Source organism: Diadema antillarum, unplaced genomic scaffold (genome assembly GCF_040938485.1).
Source record: "Diadema antillarum isolate AM-2024a unplaced genomic scaffold, OU_Dant_1.0 seq00000385_RagTag, whole genome shotgun sequence".
Lineage (NCBI taxonomy): Eukaryota > Metazoa > Echinodermata > Echinoidea > Diadematoida > Diadematidae > Diadema > Diadema antillarum.
The window spans coordinates 970,922-986,727 of record NW_027271383.1 but is presented as its reverse complement, the minus strand read 5'-3'; the positions used below and the strand labels follow the sequence as shown (position 1 = coordinate 986,727).

Below are 15,806 nucleotides of genomic sequence, written 5' to 3'. Positions count from 1 at the left end.
AAATGGTCAAATTTTACAGGGTAGTTTAATCAATGTTTTCACAGTGATGGCATAAATTGAAAAGCTATTATTATAGTACAGTTGATAGGGAATTTCAGTAAGCTAAAGCATACTGAAATCTGGATAGAAATTGGTCAAGAATATGTGACATATGCTTAACAAATTTGGACATTTGATGATGTCATTTTTTGATATTACTTTTTCATATCAATTGACTGAATTGTAGACATGATTTTGACATTCAGTCCAGAGGACAGGGCAGAGTCCAGTAATACAAAGTATCAACTGCAATGAACTGAAATCTGGGAGAAATTTGCTGAAGGATAAGTGAGTTATTGCTCAATGAACACAGTCATGTCAAAATGCATTTTGTACCAAAAAAAAAAAATGCACTGTCATAGAGATAACATGTGAAATGGTCAAATTTTACAAGGGTATTTTCAGTTGATATTTTCACAATGAGGACGTTATCAAATTGAAAACTTTGAATATGATTTTGATAGACAATAATTATGATAAGCTGCAACATACTGAAATCTGGGAAAAAAGCTGTCAAGGATAAGAGAGATATACTCAAAAAGGTTTCAAATCTGATGATATTATGAAATTTGATATTTATCATTTCATGCAGAAATTTGATTTCTTTGAGTAAATTTGCCAGCCTTGAGGACCCATCAGATGATATCTACAAATCATCATCTTTCAGAATATGTAGCAAAACATGGGGGTCATCTTCCGTCCAAAAGAGCTATAATGGGTTTAAGATATGTACTTTTTCACACATTCGCACTGTGAATTGCCATACATTGTAGATGCATGCACAAAATTTTAACTTTGATGGGCCCATATAACGTCATATTAGCTCTAGTAGACTTGAAATTTGGTGGAAATATTATCTATGAAATCAATAACCAATTTCATGCACAAAAATAAAATTTTTGCTTTACAGGCACGCAAATATGCATGAATGTTGTGCGAACACACAAAATTTGAAAATGCAAGATGGTCTGAAAAGTATGTAAAAATAAAGATTTCTGCAGTGGATTCCCATTATAACAAAGCCTTTGGGACCGGCAGTTTTCTTTCGTTTTATCTAAATTTTGTTATACCGAACATATAAACTATAAAAAGTGGATAATGTTGCATCCTGAATTTTCACTTCATTGTAACCGGAATTTTGTTATAACGGTGTTCATTATAATGGGAGTGCACTGTATCTGGATTGGAGCATTTTGAAATTTTGACGATGTGTGTGTCAGCTATTTTCTATATTAAAGATATTGATCATTTTAATACATGAAATATGCATCTGCCAACTTTCATTGAAAAAACAACGTTTGGAAATAGAGCTAGAGGCAATGTGATTTTAGATAATGCTATCGTAACGGCGGCTCCATTGAACTGTCAACTAGAAAAATGACACCCTTCACTCATGATACATAAGTGCTACAAGTTTCAAGAGCTAGGAGCTAGAGCTTTTAGAGGTACATGGTTGCACAAAATTCATGGAGAAAGAATGAAACAAAAAGATAGAATTTGTACAATAACAAGAGATGCTCTGTGAGCTTTCATGTATCTTGGCAGGTAGCATCCCTAGGGGGATATTATCTCAGTATGTCCAAATGGGCACCATGCTCCCCTGGGGGCCCCAGGAGGGCCCCAACGTAACCCCCCACCCCCCCCCCCAAAAAAAAAAAAAAAAAAAAAAAATTAAAGAATCTTTAAGAAAAAGCCCTCTCCAGAACCAGAAATTATAGAGCTAACTAAGTTAATACGATGAGTTAGTACATTTATGAGTGTAAAAGAAATAAAGTGATCGTTTGTCACACGAAGCGAGGCAAACACAAGGTATGCGTACGACGTTTCGGCCACGAATTCTGCTGGCCTTCGTCTGGCAAAGTAGACCGAGCGCTACAGCGCATGCCTATTTATATGGCTGGTGGAAGGGAGCATTGTGCTCAAAGGCACGCCATTGTTCCGCTTCACTGGAGCGTAAAGTGCGCTATTATCGGACGATGCGATAACGGTCAGCCAATCAAGATGCTTCCCGCCGCCGGTGCTCTTTTGTCACGTGTTAAGTGTGGCGGGAATTACCAATTGCGGACGTTGTAGCTAGGAAACAAGGCGGAGTAAACAACAGCGTACGATGCGGTGATGCGTAAGCACTGAACTCAGCCTGTACGGGGGCTGAGCGGGCTGCCATACCATCCCCGTCTGCTGCGGAGGGGGAGAGCATAGTGGCGGATGACAGGTAACCATTCATCCGGAATATCAATTCCGCTGTCCCTGTTTATGTTGTTAGGGTGCAAGCGGATCTGAACAGCTTCTTTAACGCGCTGCGCGTACCAGTGTTTGTCTTGTGCTATGCACCTGACCTCTTCCCAATTCGGTGGATTCCATATACGGTGCGCCACCTATTGGTTGTAGCAGACAGGCCGATTTTCAACTTTGGGGTCGACATCGCGCTAGCTATGCAGCTAGAGCTACGCTGCAGCGCAGCAGACACTAGCTGCATGCGCAATGCACTGTTTACTGTACAATAACTGTACTGGCCTAGCGTCTGGTGATCGGTATACGCGGTAACTAGAGTCGACAAACTGAAGAAATACCTGAATGATCGTGGCATACCAACCCGAGGAAAAACGAAGGACTAACTTGTTCAGCTGTCGGAATGTGGGGATAAATATGATGTTCTTAAACCGTGTGACCACGCAGAATTGGAAAAGAAACGAAGGTGTGTATGATCAGCGGATGGGACTGAAGTGAACTTGTACGATAGGCCAGTAAGATGGACTAGGGATCTGAGTACTATGCCTGATCTGTCGCTTGGAGATGTGTTTGCCTACCTTATCAAACAGTGTGATTGGACCCCAGAAAGGCTAGCAAGCTTAAAAAAAGATGATGGCTACCTTATGTTTAAGGACAATCACATTGAAGATGTCCATATGGGACACATCCAGAACCACCAAACCCAGACCACATTTAGTGATTTACATCAAGGCAACTGTGAAGCCTGAGCAGCGTCAAATGGCAGAACGGTACGCTACATTGGTACTACTCACAACAGACGCTTTAGTCCATTCTGCTGGCTGTGGATGTGTTGCAGCGTAAGTTTGCTTTTTCTGTGATTTGTTGATTTTGTCATCTGTTACCGGTGCTCATGTTGGGGCCTAACTTCAGGCCAACCAGCCCGGGCGCCCGCCCGCCTGGCGCGGCCGGCTGAGCTGAGCTGCGCTGCTGCATGTGCATATATAGAATGCGAGTAATTTTAATGTCGACTTTTTCCCATAAGGCATTGCGGATTTCGGCCTGTCCGCTACAACCGATAGGTGGCGCACCGTATATGGAATCCACCGAATTCGGTGGGTGCTCCGAGTCCCAAGCATGTTCTGCAACAGCAGAATTTTCAGTGTGTTGGAGCCTGACATCTCTGCGATGTTCCAGCATTCTTTCGCCGACGGGTCTACCCGTTTTGCCGATGTAGACCTTGTCACAAGCCCCACACAGGATCTCGTAAACAACACCATCTCACCTATTTGGGAGGGCGGGGTCTTTTGGGTGGACAAGCTGGTTACGGATAGTAGTATCGGATTTGAAGACGAGGCGTATGCTATGTTTCTCTTGCTGTCGCCAGAGCTGGCTCGAGATACTGTCGACAAACGGAAGTACTACGCTAGATTTGTAGTGCACAGGCTCCTTAGTGTTAATGGACTTTCTCTTGGAAACCCTGTTCACAAAGGAACGTGGATAACCGTTGCAAACAAGAGCGGATGCAACATGTTTCTTCTCAGCTGCTGTGCAATGAGGCTTTGTAAGTGATGCGTGAAGCTCTGTTGTACAGACACTTCACTACACCGCGCTTGACAGACTGGGGGTGGTGTGAATCATAGGCTAAGTACTGATCGGTATGTGTTGGTTTCCTATACACGGTGGTAACGAGGCGGCAGTTGATGTCACGGTGCACCAAAGTGTCGAGGAACGGGAGTCCGTTATTACTTTCATTTTCAGCAGTGAACTGAATAGACTGCTGTTGTGTGTTCATGTGTTTCAACAGTTGTTCGGCGGCGGATTTGTGGACAACAGTGAAGGTGTCATCAACATAGCGTTTCCATATTCTAGGGACGCATTCGGGCAGGCAAGTCTCGAGCGCTTGTTCCTCAAAAGACTCCATGTATAGGTTAGCAATGACCGCGGAAACCGGGCTGCCCATGGCCGCTCCTTCTTGTTGTTCGTGAAAGATACCATTGAACATGAAGTACGTAGATTGCAGTTAGAACTTCAGAAGGTCAGTGATTTGTGCCGGTGTAAGCTTGGTACGTTTGGGCAAGCTAGCTCTCTTGCGCGGTCGCCTCCACTACTGGACTACTACGCCCTCTTGTTGTTATAAATCTCTTTTGGTGCACCACACTGACAGGCTGCTGACAAATGTAGCCCCAACCAATGCATGGCTGTTTTGAAACGTAATTTCACTGGCCACTATAAGCAGGTGGTCACTATAAACAGGTGGCTGCAAGGACAGGTTTGATTGTATAGGTTTGACTTATATGTATATATATATATATATATTATATATATATATATATATATATATATATATATATATATATATATATATATATATATGTGAGATATGACAAAGGAGAAGAAGATGCGTACCTTTGAATTATTATTCCTCTTACTGTTCCTTCGTTTTTGGAAGAAGAGCACAAGTTGAAAAATTGGTCTCCGCCGGAAATTGAATCCGGGTCTTTGGCATAGAACGCCAGTAGTCCAGTCAAAATAGGGTTTCACCCACCACTAATTGCAACAGTACGAATTCCACTGCAGTGCAACTTGTTATGGGCTCCTAAACACCATACTAAAAGTCCCAAGAAATCCAACTGGCTAAATTTGCATAATATGCAAATTAGCTCCCATAATGATAAAAATACAGTGTTTCCATGAAAACTGTGCTTCTAGGTTTCAGATTGGAAAACCGAAAGTGTTTTAACCTATGTTTACAATGTCAGCTAGTGCGATGCAAACATTTCCATGGACATGATCTGGGCCTCATTTGCATAATATGCAAATTAGTTCCCCATAATGATAAAAATGCAGTGTTTCCATGAAAACTATACTTCTAGGTTTCAGATTGAAACACCAAAAGTGTTGAAACTTATGTTTTCAATGTCATTTAGAGCGATGCAAACATGGCCATGTACATATTCTGGCCTCATTTGCATAATATGCAAATTAGCTCCAATAATGATAAAAATACAGTGTTTCCATGAAAACTATGCTTCTAGGTTTCAGATTGGAACACCCAAAGTGTTGAAACATATGTTTGCAATGTAAGTTAGTGCGATGCAAACATTTCCATGTACATATTCTGGGCCTCATTTGCATAATATGCAATTTAGCTCCAATAATGATAAAAATACAGTGTTTCCATGAAAACTATGCTTCTAGGTTTCAGATTGGAACACCCAAAGTATTGAAACATATGTTTGCAATGACCGAGCCAACGGAATATTCAAATGCACCAAATTGCCCGATATGAGCATATCAAGAGTGTTCAAATGTGATATTTCAGTTTCTCTTCACCAAAAACAAACTTTTCAGCATTAGAAACCTAGCATGAATAATTTTAAGCGAATAATAGTTTGTTATCAGACAGATAATGATAGCTTATCCATTAATTACGTAGAATCAAAGTACGAATATAAACAACTGTCAACATCTATAACTAACTTGTCCAATTTTGTAATTAATGAACTCTATTTGGAGAGTTGCTTATTCGAACCTGGCTGATTCAGCTCTTGCACCCTTGAGGGTTTTGAGATATTGAAGCTAGCACAGTCAAAGGAAACTCTGTGGGTAGTGACCAAAGTTACCCCTATCGATCATATCCCCACGGCCATTTGCAAAACATGCATCAACCAATCCTGTGGGATGTGCCCCAAAGTACCCCACCCTCACGGTAATATAGAAAACATTGAATATCATTAACGCGAATATACTATAATGTTCCAAACATACATGTTTCAAACTTCGATCATGCCATGCAGCATGGGCACTTTTGCTTTCAAAAATACATTGTAGTTAATAGAGGAGACATCCCTTAACAATATCCACATTGTCAAAAGGACAATCCCTTGGGAATGGTCCAAAATTACACCTACGCTCACGCACCCTTAAGACAAAACACAGCTATCAGCAAAGCAAACACCGTTGTTCGAGCGTGGATGGTTTTAAAAGTAGTCCCGGCAATACAGCAAATACACTATTTATCAGTGAAAAGTCATGGAAATGATAGAAGAGGCTTAACTTTACAAGATCTATACTGTGAAGAGGATGCACATTAAATGGCAACCCTGTGAGATGTGCCAAAAATATTCATCCCTCACGGCAACTTAGAAAACATATAATATACAACGCGAATATATATATGTTCCAAACGTACATGTTTTCAAAATTCCATCGTGCTGAATAGCAAAGGCACTTTTGTTTCCAAAAAATGCAACTAATTAATAGAGGAGACATTGCTCTACAATAACTATATTGTCAAAAGGGTGAACATTCAAAAGTAATCCCTTGGGAAGTGTCCAAATTCACATCTACGCTCACGCCCTCTTATTACAAAACACAGATATTAGCAACGCAAATACCGTTGTTCTAGCGTGAATTGTTGTAAAAGTAGTTCCGGCAATACATCAAATACAATTTTCATCGATGACAAGTTATGAAAATGATAGAAGAAACTTAACTTTACAAGATCTATACACTTAAGAGGGTGCGCATCAAACGGCAACCCTGTGGGATGTGCCAAAAATACTCCACCCTCACGGCAATATAGAAAACATATAATATCATATAACGCGAATATATATGTTCCAAACGTACATGTTTTCGAAATTCCATCGTGCCGTATAGCAAAGGCACTTTTGTTTCCCAAAAAAAATGCAACTAATTAGTAGAGGAAACATTGCTCTACAATAACTACATTGTCAAAAAGGTGGACATGCAAAGGTAATCCCTGGGGAGGTGTCTAAATTTACACCTACGCTCACGCCCTTTGTGACAAGATACGGATATTAGCAACGAAAATGCAGTTGTTCTAGTGTGAATGGTTTTAAATGTAGGTCCAGCAATACAGCAAATACACTCTTATATAAATGAAAAGTCATGAATATGATAGAAGAAGATTTGCTTTACAAGATCTACACAATAAAGAGGGTGCTTATAGAAGGGCGACCCTGTTGCGTGTGCCCCCCGAAATGCCCTCTTATCCTCTTGGCAATATAGAAAACATAATAAATATCATATAACGCGAATATATATGTTCCAACTAGTACATACTGTCAAAATTCGATCGTGCCTTTATAGCAAGGGTATTTTTTGTTTTCAAGAAATGCAATGTAATCAATACAGGAGACATTACTTTACAATACTGATTATTAGTAAAAGTGGTGCACATTTAAAGCGGCCGCCCGTGGGAGGCGCCCAAAAGTTACCCCCCTTAACCCCGCGTCCCCATATGCAAAACGCTGCAATTATGCCAACGTGACTACTGTTGTTATGAATGTACTCTTACAGTTACCGCTAATTTGCATTTTATGTAAATTATTTTTGTACGACCAATTCGAAAAGGCATCTATCGTGTTCATTGACCTACAAATTATAAGTTTATACATTTAAATCTTTAAAATTGGATAACGGGAAGCTGAGATCTGTCAATTTCCTCTCATTTCAGGTGCTAATTTGCATATCATGCAAATTTTACTATTTTGCCCCGCTGGATTTTTTGGGACTTTTAGTATGGTGTTCAGGAGGCCTCAACGACTTGCTCTGCAGTGAAATTCCTACTGTTGCAATTAGTGGTGGGTTACCCCCTAAAAATCGCTAGATTGACTGGACTACAGTGCCTTAACTGCTTGGCCACAAAGACTTCATAGCAGTTCAGGCAGACCCAAGCTCGATTACCTAGTGAACCAATTCTTCAAACCTTATGTGCATATTCCTTTTGGGGGCAGAGAGTTACAAATAATAACCAGCTGCGTGAGCTGAATCTAATAACGAGCTTCAAGTGCCGGTGAATTGATTCGGGTAGTTATTTGTGAGAAAGGTCACTGATACATACAACTTTTTGCTTCTCCTGAAGATGAATAGTTAGATCTGTGAGATATTACATGTACCTCAAATCAAGCATAGTTGAGGGGATTGTGCTTTCTCATACAATATACATGGGCCCAAAACTTTGGAACAGCCTTCCAATATCTCTTCGTCAAGCACCTTCAATTGATGCTTTCAAAAAGAACCTCAAGACCTACCTTTTCAATTTAAATTGACAATTGTTTATCTGTATGTACATATGAACATATTTTGTTTCTTTGTTTGTAGTTCTTATATCTTCTGTGATACTCTGTTGTAATGTGAAACATATGTACTCTGTTCCACAGCGCCATGAGTATCTTTTTAGGTAGAATGAGAGCTTTATAAGAGTCTCTCTATTATTATTATTTATTTATTATTATGACGAAGGGCAAGATGGTGCATAGCTTTAGTGCAGGATATGAGTATTTTAATGCAACTGGCACATGTTGGCATAAGTTGCATATTGCATGGAAAATGAAAGACAAAAATGGTTAGAACCTTTAATTTAGAGCAACCTGTTGCCTCCCACAAGTACAATTGTACTTCAGGGTCAAACTGAATTGTTGCAATTCTTAAATTTTTGTGTCACTGACTCTTCTTTATACATTTTTGATAAACACTACAGAACCTGATTCTTGCATGTTATCTATTCAGTGGCATGTGTTATTAAAGTTGATAGCATATTTATGAGAAAATAAAGTCAAAATTATGTATTACGGCATGTTGAGTGAGGGATATATAAAAAAAAAAACCTGTGGCTAGTAAAAATTCCTCTCAGTGATATGAAATGATATTGAATAATTGAAATGATATTATTTCATTTAAAACCATGTTTGTACACATCACTGTTCATTGCAGATAATGTAATCTTGCTTTGTTTGTGTTTAGAATATATTTTTTAAACATCTGTTACTTGTCTCAATTTTTCTGTTTTAAACATACATTACCATATATCAAGTTGAATATATCAATGACACAAAGGTCAGATATTTTGTTTGATTACCCATTTTCTAATTTAACAGTTAGTCATAGATACTGCAACAAATAACATCAGCACTGATGAATTAGAATATTTTCTGCCACTTACTAGAATTATTTGAATATGAAATTATTCAATAATTATAAAAACACATTTTTAAGCTGTGTAGCATGCATTACCATGGATTGTGGTTTTTCAGAGGAGGTTTTTGAGGTTAGTAAAATATCTGTTGAACGTTTGAATCTATTGCAATATTTTGTCGTATGTTTCGACTGGGTAAATTGCTGAAATTTCAGAATTGCGTTGATTGAGTGGGTTTGACCCGACATGAAGATAGGGTCAAATTTGGTGTGCATGAAAGTACCTAGTACGGGATACAATATGATCTAGAAAATTTTGCTTAGAGACCTGATCCTTTCATTAGGAAAGCAAACTAATATACTAATAATGTCTACCTCTGTATGTATTATATCATTTAGGGTTTGCCTGTATACTTCAACCATATTCCTGATCTTATCTGATCTTTCACCTGAATAGATGGACGTAGCCAATGGTGTCGTGAATCATGTGAGGACAGTCACAGCGGCAACAGTCGAAGAACTTGATGGCATGTGAGTTGGAGCATTTGCTCACCATATTCATTTTAGAATTGAGTAAAGTCCATGCTGAGCCTTATACACTGTTCATAGCAACACCCATAAAAGTCATAATGTATTGCCCGTGATTATAACAAAACACTTGCAATTATGTACTTGAGTATGATTGCAGTCATTAATTCATCGCACTGCAAATCAAAAGATAAGCCATGAACCATCAAATTGTTGCAAAAGCATGGTGCAGTAGTTCAGCAACTATGACTGGGCTCATTTCTGCTTAGTGCACAAGCTATCACAATTGCCCACAGATTTAAGTTTATTATATACTATTAACAGATGTCATATCTTTCCTGGCAGTTACAGCTCACATATTTTGTCACTGATATAGTGGTTGTCCTCTGACAGGGCATATCACATTTGGAAGACACAAAGTTTATGAATTTATAACAAAGACAACCATTTTTTCCTAAATAGGGCATCCATCCCCTTGTCTGCCCATTCCAAACTTCTCATATGTGACCGTGAATCACAAAACGAACAAAAAGTCGCACCCCTTAATTTTACGTGAGGACTCAATAAAAAAGGTGAAACTGGTCAACCAAGTCAATCTTTACTTTTTCATTTTATCCGAAAGAGTTATTCTTCTTTTACATTATCCTGAAGTTTGAGATCATAGAATGAATGGGAAAGTGTGTTTTTAGCAGTTTTCTACAACCCCTTTTTGTAAGAGTAGTGTGAGCAAGTATGTCTTCTAGAGGTCCCTTTTCTTATCCTTTGCCCACTCTTCACTATTAACTGTAATAACTTTTGAAAGGATGATGGGACTAGTTTGAAAGTTGGCATTAATCATGTACAGAATGTGTTAATACAGTATGCTCAATTTCAGCTTAATCTGACAATCCTTTCATTGTTGTTGCTCCAGTGGTTAACATCCTGTTTTTTGTCCCATTCATACTGCACCTAGCTCGGCTTGGTAAAGATGAAGTGCTTGAATAGACCCTGTACTTCAGAGCTTCTTTTCTCAGTTCACACTTTCCAGAGTGTGTGCTTTCTTTCCATTATTTAGATAGGTGAGGAGATTCCATTTGAATTGAGTTATACATCATTTTAAAGCTTAGAGTCTGCTCTTTCAGGATCTGCCCTTAATTAAAAATTCATGTTTGGCGACTTTCTGTTGGTTTTGTGATGCAGGGTCACATAAAGAAAGTGTCTCTCTTTCTGAGTTGAATATGCTGGGTTTTTTCTTTTTTGTTTGTTTGTGCCCACACCTAATGACATGAGAGTTTGTCTATCCCCCTCTTTTTTCCCCCTTTCCCCCTGATGGGGCAGGTCAAAATGAAGAGACACAGAGTTGGTCAACCCTTCAACAAGGGGACATGTGTACTGTTTAAACAAAGCATTTCCCCCTCACTTAGGTGGCTGTAAATGAAAGATAAGAATTATGAGACTTGATTTTGTCACTGGGACGAGACAGGCTGACCTTGATGCTCTAGCTGATTGAAGCAAGACGTGGCTGATGGAGTTCAATCCTGATGAGTGCCAAATCCTTCGGGACACCCGTAAAAGACACCCAGAGGTCTTTCAGTACACCCTCCATGGCAAACCTCTCAAGGCTTTCCCAGCTGTGAAATACCTTAGGAGCTGAAATTACAAAATTGTTATACCCCCGCCAAACGAAGTTTGAAGGGGGTATATAGGAATCAGCGGACGGTCGGTCGGGCGGTCGGGCGGGCGGTCGGTCCGTTGCAAATCTTGCGTTGTGAACTACTTCCTCAGTTTTCAACCGATTCCCATAAAACTTGGCACAGATGTGTGCCTTGGGTTGTAGATGTGCAAGACGTATTTTTTGACAGTACCCAAAAGTATGTTGCCATGGTAACGGCATATTATGGGCAAAAATGGGTACAAATCTTGCGTCGCGAACTCCTCCCACAGTTTTTGATCAATTTTTATGAAATTAGGTACAGATGTTCATCTGAATATATTAATGTGCAAGACACATTTCCGCAGCTTGGCAAAAAGTGCGTTGCCATGGTAACGGCATGTTATTGGTAAAATATAGGGCAAAATGCTTCATGGCAAAACTGCTTCATCAGTGTTCTTCCAATTCTCATGGAATTCATATTGAATGTTTGTCTTAGGATATAGGTCAGCATGACACATTTCTTGACAGTGACAAAAAGTATGTTGCCATGGTAACAGCTCACATATTATGAGCCAAAATGATGGAAAATTTTGTGTTGCAAACTACTTCCTCAGTTTTTGCCCAATTTCCATGAAACTTGGTACAGGTGTGTACCTTTGGTTGTAGATGTGCAAGACGCATTTTTTGACAGTACCCGAAAGTACGTTGCCATGGTAACGGCATATTAATGGCGGAAGATCAAGGAAAGATCTTGCGGATTTAACATCTTCCTCAGTTTTTTGACCAAAGCTTATGAAATGTGGCACACACCTTGATCTTGGTGGGAAGATGTGGAAGACATATTTTTCGGACGTGTCGGAAGCTGCGTTGCCATGGTAACGGCATATAAATGGTAGAAGAGCAAGGAAAGACCTTGCGGATTGAACTACTTCCTCTGTATTCGACTGAAGCTCATGAAATGTGGCACACACATTGGTCTTGGTGGGAAGATGTGCAAGACATATTTTTTGGACGTGTCGGAAGCTGCGTTGCCATGGTAACGGCATATTAATGGCGGAAGATCAAGGAAAGATCTTGTGGATTGAACTACTTCCTCAGTTTTTGACAAAAGCTTATGAAATGTGGCACACACAATAGTCTTGGTGGGAAGATGTGCAAGACATATTTTTCGGACGTGTCGGAAGCTGCGTTGCCATGGTAACGGCATTTAAATGGCAGAAGATCAAGGAAAGATCATTCCTTGGGTAAGACTGTCGTCACGGGGCGGGGGTATTAATCACCTTAAGTGATATTTCTAGTTTATTTTGTTTTGTGTTGTACATGTACTTTATTTCCTAGAATTGTTCATGAGTCCAAATAAGCTGAAATGGTAGTGACATGCAAGGCACTTTTCATCAAATGTATTATACAGTAGATTTGGCAATAGCGTGGTATTATCTATGTTTTAGAACCTCTTTGTGAGTTTTGTATACATTTTTAATCTTTCTCATTATAGTTCTGGGGCATATCAGATGTTCGAATTCACCATCACAGGCATGGCATTCCTCTACCATCAGGTCAGGTGTGTGATGGCCATCTTGTTTCTCATCGGGCAGCACAAGGAGAAACCAGAGGTTAGGATTTTTCTTTGTTAACTAATGTGTTTACTTTCACATATGATAGCTGGTCACTGAAATTGTCCTGGCCTCAAGTGATAATGCCAAAGTAAAAACACATTTAATGTTTGTGTTGTGCATGTGTGTGTGTGCTCATTTGTTATAAATATGTTTATTTTGTGTCCAATCTATGATTGATTTTGGAAAATTGCTTTTTACGTGATATTATTTTGTGAAAAATGCAGAAATAAAATGAAAACAAAGGTCAAGTAAAAAAAGCTAAAGTTTCACTTTTTCTCCATATCTCTGAAATGGCTGGAGGTATCTTCATGGAACCTAGTTCATATGCATGTCCTGCTGAACAGTGATTCTCTTGGGACTTTAGGGATCAATGGTCAAGGGTCAAAGGTCAGGGTCAAATTCTCAACATATCACTACTGTAAAACAAGGAATTTTCGTGTGCATTTTAATTTCGCGAATTTCGCGAGCGCCAAAATTCGCGAAATTAAAATGCACGCGGAAGTTTTTGTCTACACTACATGCATTGAACGCCAGTGTCAATTCGCGAAAATTTCATGCCACGAAAAAGGCTGTCGGCTCCAATTCGCGAAAATTTCATGCCGCGAATATATCATGTTTTACAGTATTTCCCCCATATCTATGTGTATGTTATGCGTGAAGGTACTTTTTGAAGCTCATTGTTTACCAGTATTACCAGAAAGAGATTCTCTTGGAAAGTTTTTGACCATAAGGTCAAAGATCAAAGGACAACTTTGTTTTACCTTGTTAGCTCACCTGAGCCGAAGGCTCAAGTGAGCTATTGCGATCGCTCTTCGTCCGGCGTCCGTCGTGCGTCGTGCGTCGTCCGTCGTGCGTCGTCCGTCGTGCGTCGTGCGTAAACTTTTTACATTTTCATCTTCTTCTTGAGAACCCCATGACCGATTTTCACCAAACTTGGCAGGTAGCATCCCTAGGGGGATAGGATCTCAATTTGTTCAAATGGGCACCATGGCCCACCTGGGGGGCCCCAGGGGGGCCCAAACCCCCTAAAATTAAGGAATCTTTAAAAATCTTCTTCTCTAGAACCAGAAGTGATAGGGCTTAGTTAATACTATGAGTTAGTACATGGATGACTGTAGTTTCAAGTTTGTTCATGGGGGAATCAGGGGTGCCCCCCTTGGGACCCAGGGGAGGGGGCTTTAGAGGGGTCCTAATGGGGCCTAAATTGTACATTTTCATCTTCACTTTGAGATCCCCATGTCTGATTTTCACCAAACTTGGTAGGTAGCATCCCTAGGGGGATAGGATCTCAATTACTTCAAATGGGCACCATGGCCCACCTGGGGGGACCCCAGGGGGGCCCCAAACCCCCTAAAATTAAGGAATATTTAAAAATCTTCTCTAGAACCAGAAGTGATAGGGCTTAGATAATACTATGAGTTAGTACATTGATGACTGTCTTTTCAAGGATCAGGGGTACCCCCCCCCCCACCCCTTGGGACCCAGGAGAGGGGAGTGGGATGGGTCCTAATGGGGCCTGAATTGTACATGTTCATCTTCTTCTTGAAAACCTCATGATGAATTTTGACCAAACTTAGCAGGAAGCATCTCTAGGGGGATAGAATCTCGATTACTTCAAATGGGCACCATGTCCCTCTTGGGGGGCCCCTAGAGGCCCCCCCCCCCCCCCACATTAAGGAATATTTAAAATCTTCTACTCTAGAACAAGGAATGATAAAGCAAAGTTAATAACATGAGTTTGTACATTGATGACTGTAGTTCCAAGTTTGTTCATTGCAGATCCAGGGCTGCCTGCCCCCCACTCCCTGGAGTTGAGGGGAGGGGGGGGGGGGTCCATATGCAGACCTATGTAAGTTTCCAATGTTCTCAGGTACATGTAAGAGTGTGCAAGAATGCATGGAAGGTGAAATTGCGATACTCAGGTGAGCGCGTGGTGACCCGCGGGTCTCTTGTTTTTAGATATCCCAGTCATTTCAGAACCAATTTTCATCAAATAAACTTTTGATTCCCCTTAGAATTGTATGCTCTTTAAAGGGATGGTACAGTATTGGTGGAGATGAGAATTGGGCTTTTAACTTTTTGCAAGATACCAAGAAAACACTTATGATATAGTACAGAGCATACCATTTTAAGAGGAATTCAAAGTTTATTTGATGAAAATTGGGTTTGGACTGACTGAAACATCCAAACACAAAGTAAAACAAAGCGATCGTAATAAAGTGTGGGTCCCATACTTTATTAGAATCACTCTTTTTTGGATATTTCAGCCATTTCAAAACCAATTTTCATCAAATAAACGTTGAATTCCTCATAGAATTACATGCTCTTTCATATTTCATAAGAGGTTTCTCATTATCTCACCAAAAAATGTTAGAAACCTGAAATTAGGTCACAACCAAAACTGTACGATCCCTTTAACATTTTCATTGAGTGGTTTCTAAGAATCTCGCAAAACGTTACAAGCGGATTCCTCATCTCAACCAGTACTGTACAGTCCCTTTAAGGAAAGTAAACACTGCATATTTGTGACAAACGTGTCATTTCACAATTATGTGAAACTGTCATCTCACATTATCAAGACATACAATGTACTGTAGACCTATTGGAAGGACCATGCGATATATAGTGTATAGCTGAGGAATACCAGTTACCGTAACGACATTGCTTCCGCACAATAAGCCTTTGTTTCAAGGTTCTGTTTTTTCAGGGATGCACTGTATATTACTAGTACATGAGATAGTGTTATCATCTTGTTTCTTTTATTTGTTGTCACAAGGTTTAATGAGATTTTGTTTTTACATGTATGTAGTTCATAATCTGATTCTTCCAGATTATGC

At 39.8% G+C, this 15,806-nt stretch overlaps 1 protein-coding gene across 1 annotated transcript in view; it reads left to right on the top strand.

Annotated features, from left to right (window-relative positions):
* Window positions 1–15,806, top strand: part of LOC139731803 (tRNA pseudouridine(38/39) synthase-like) — a 171,252-nt gene that overhangs the window by 57,913 nt on the left and 97,533 nt on the right. Inside the window, exons 8-9 of the mRNA XM_071642678.1 lie at window positions 9,650–9,723; window positions 12,849–12,966. Coding sequence (XP_071498779.1) covers window positions 9,650–9,723; window positions 12,849–12,966 — 192 coding nt within the window. The remainder of the gene's footprint in view (window positions 1–9,649; window positions 9,724–12,848; window positions 12,967–15,806) is intronic.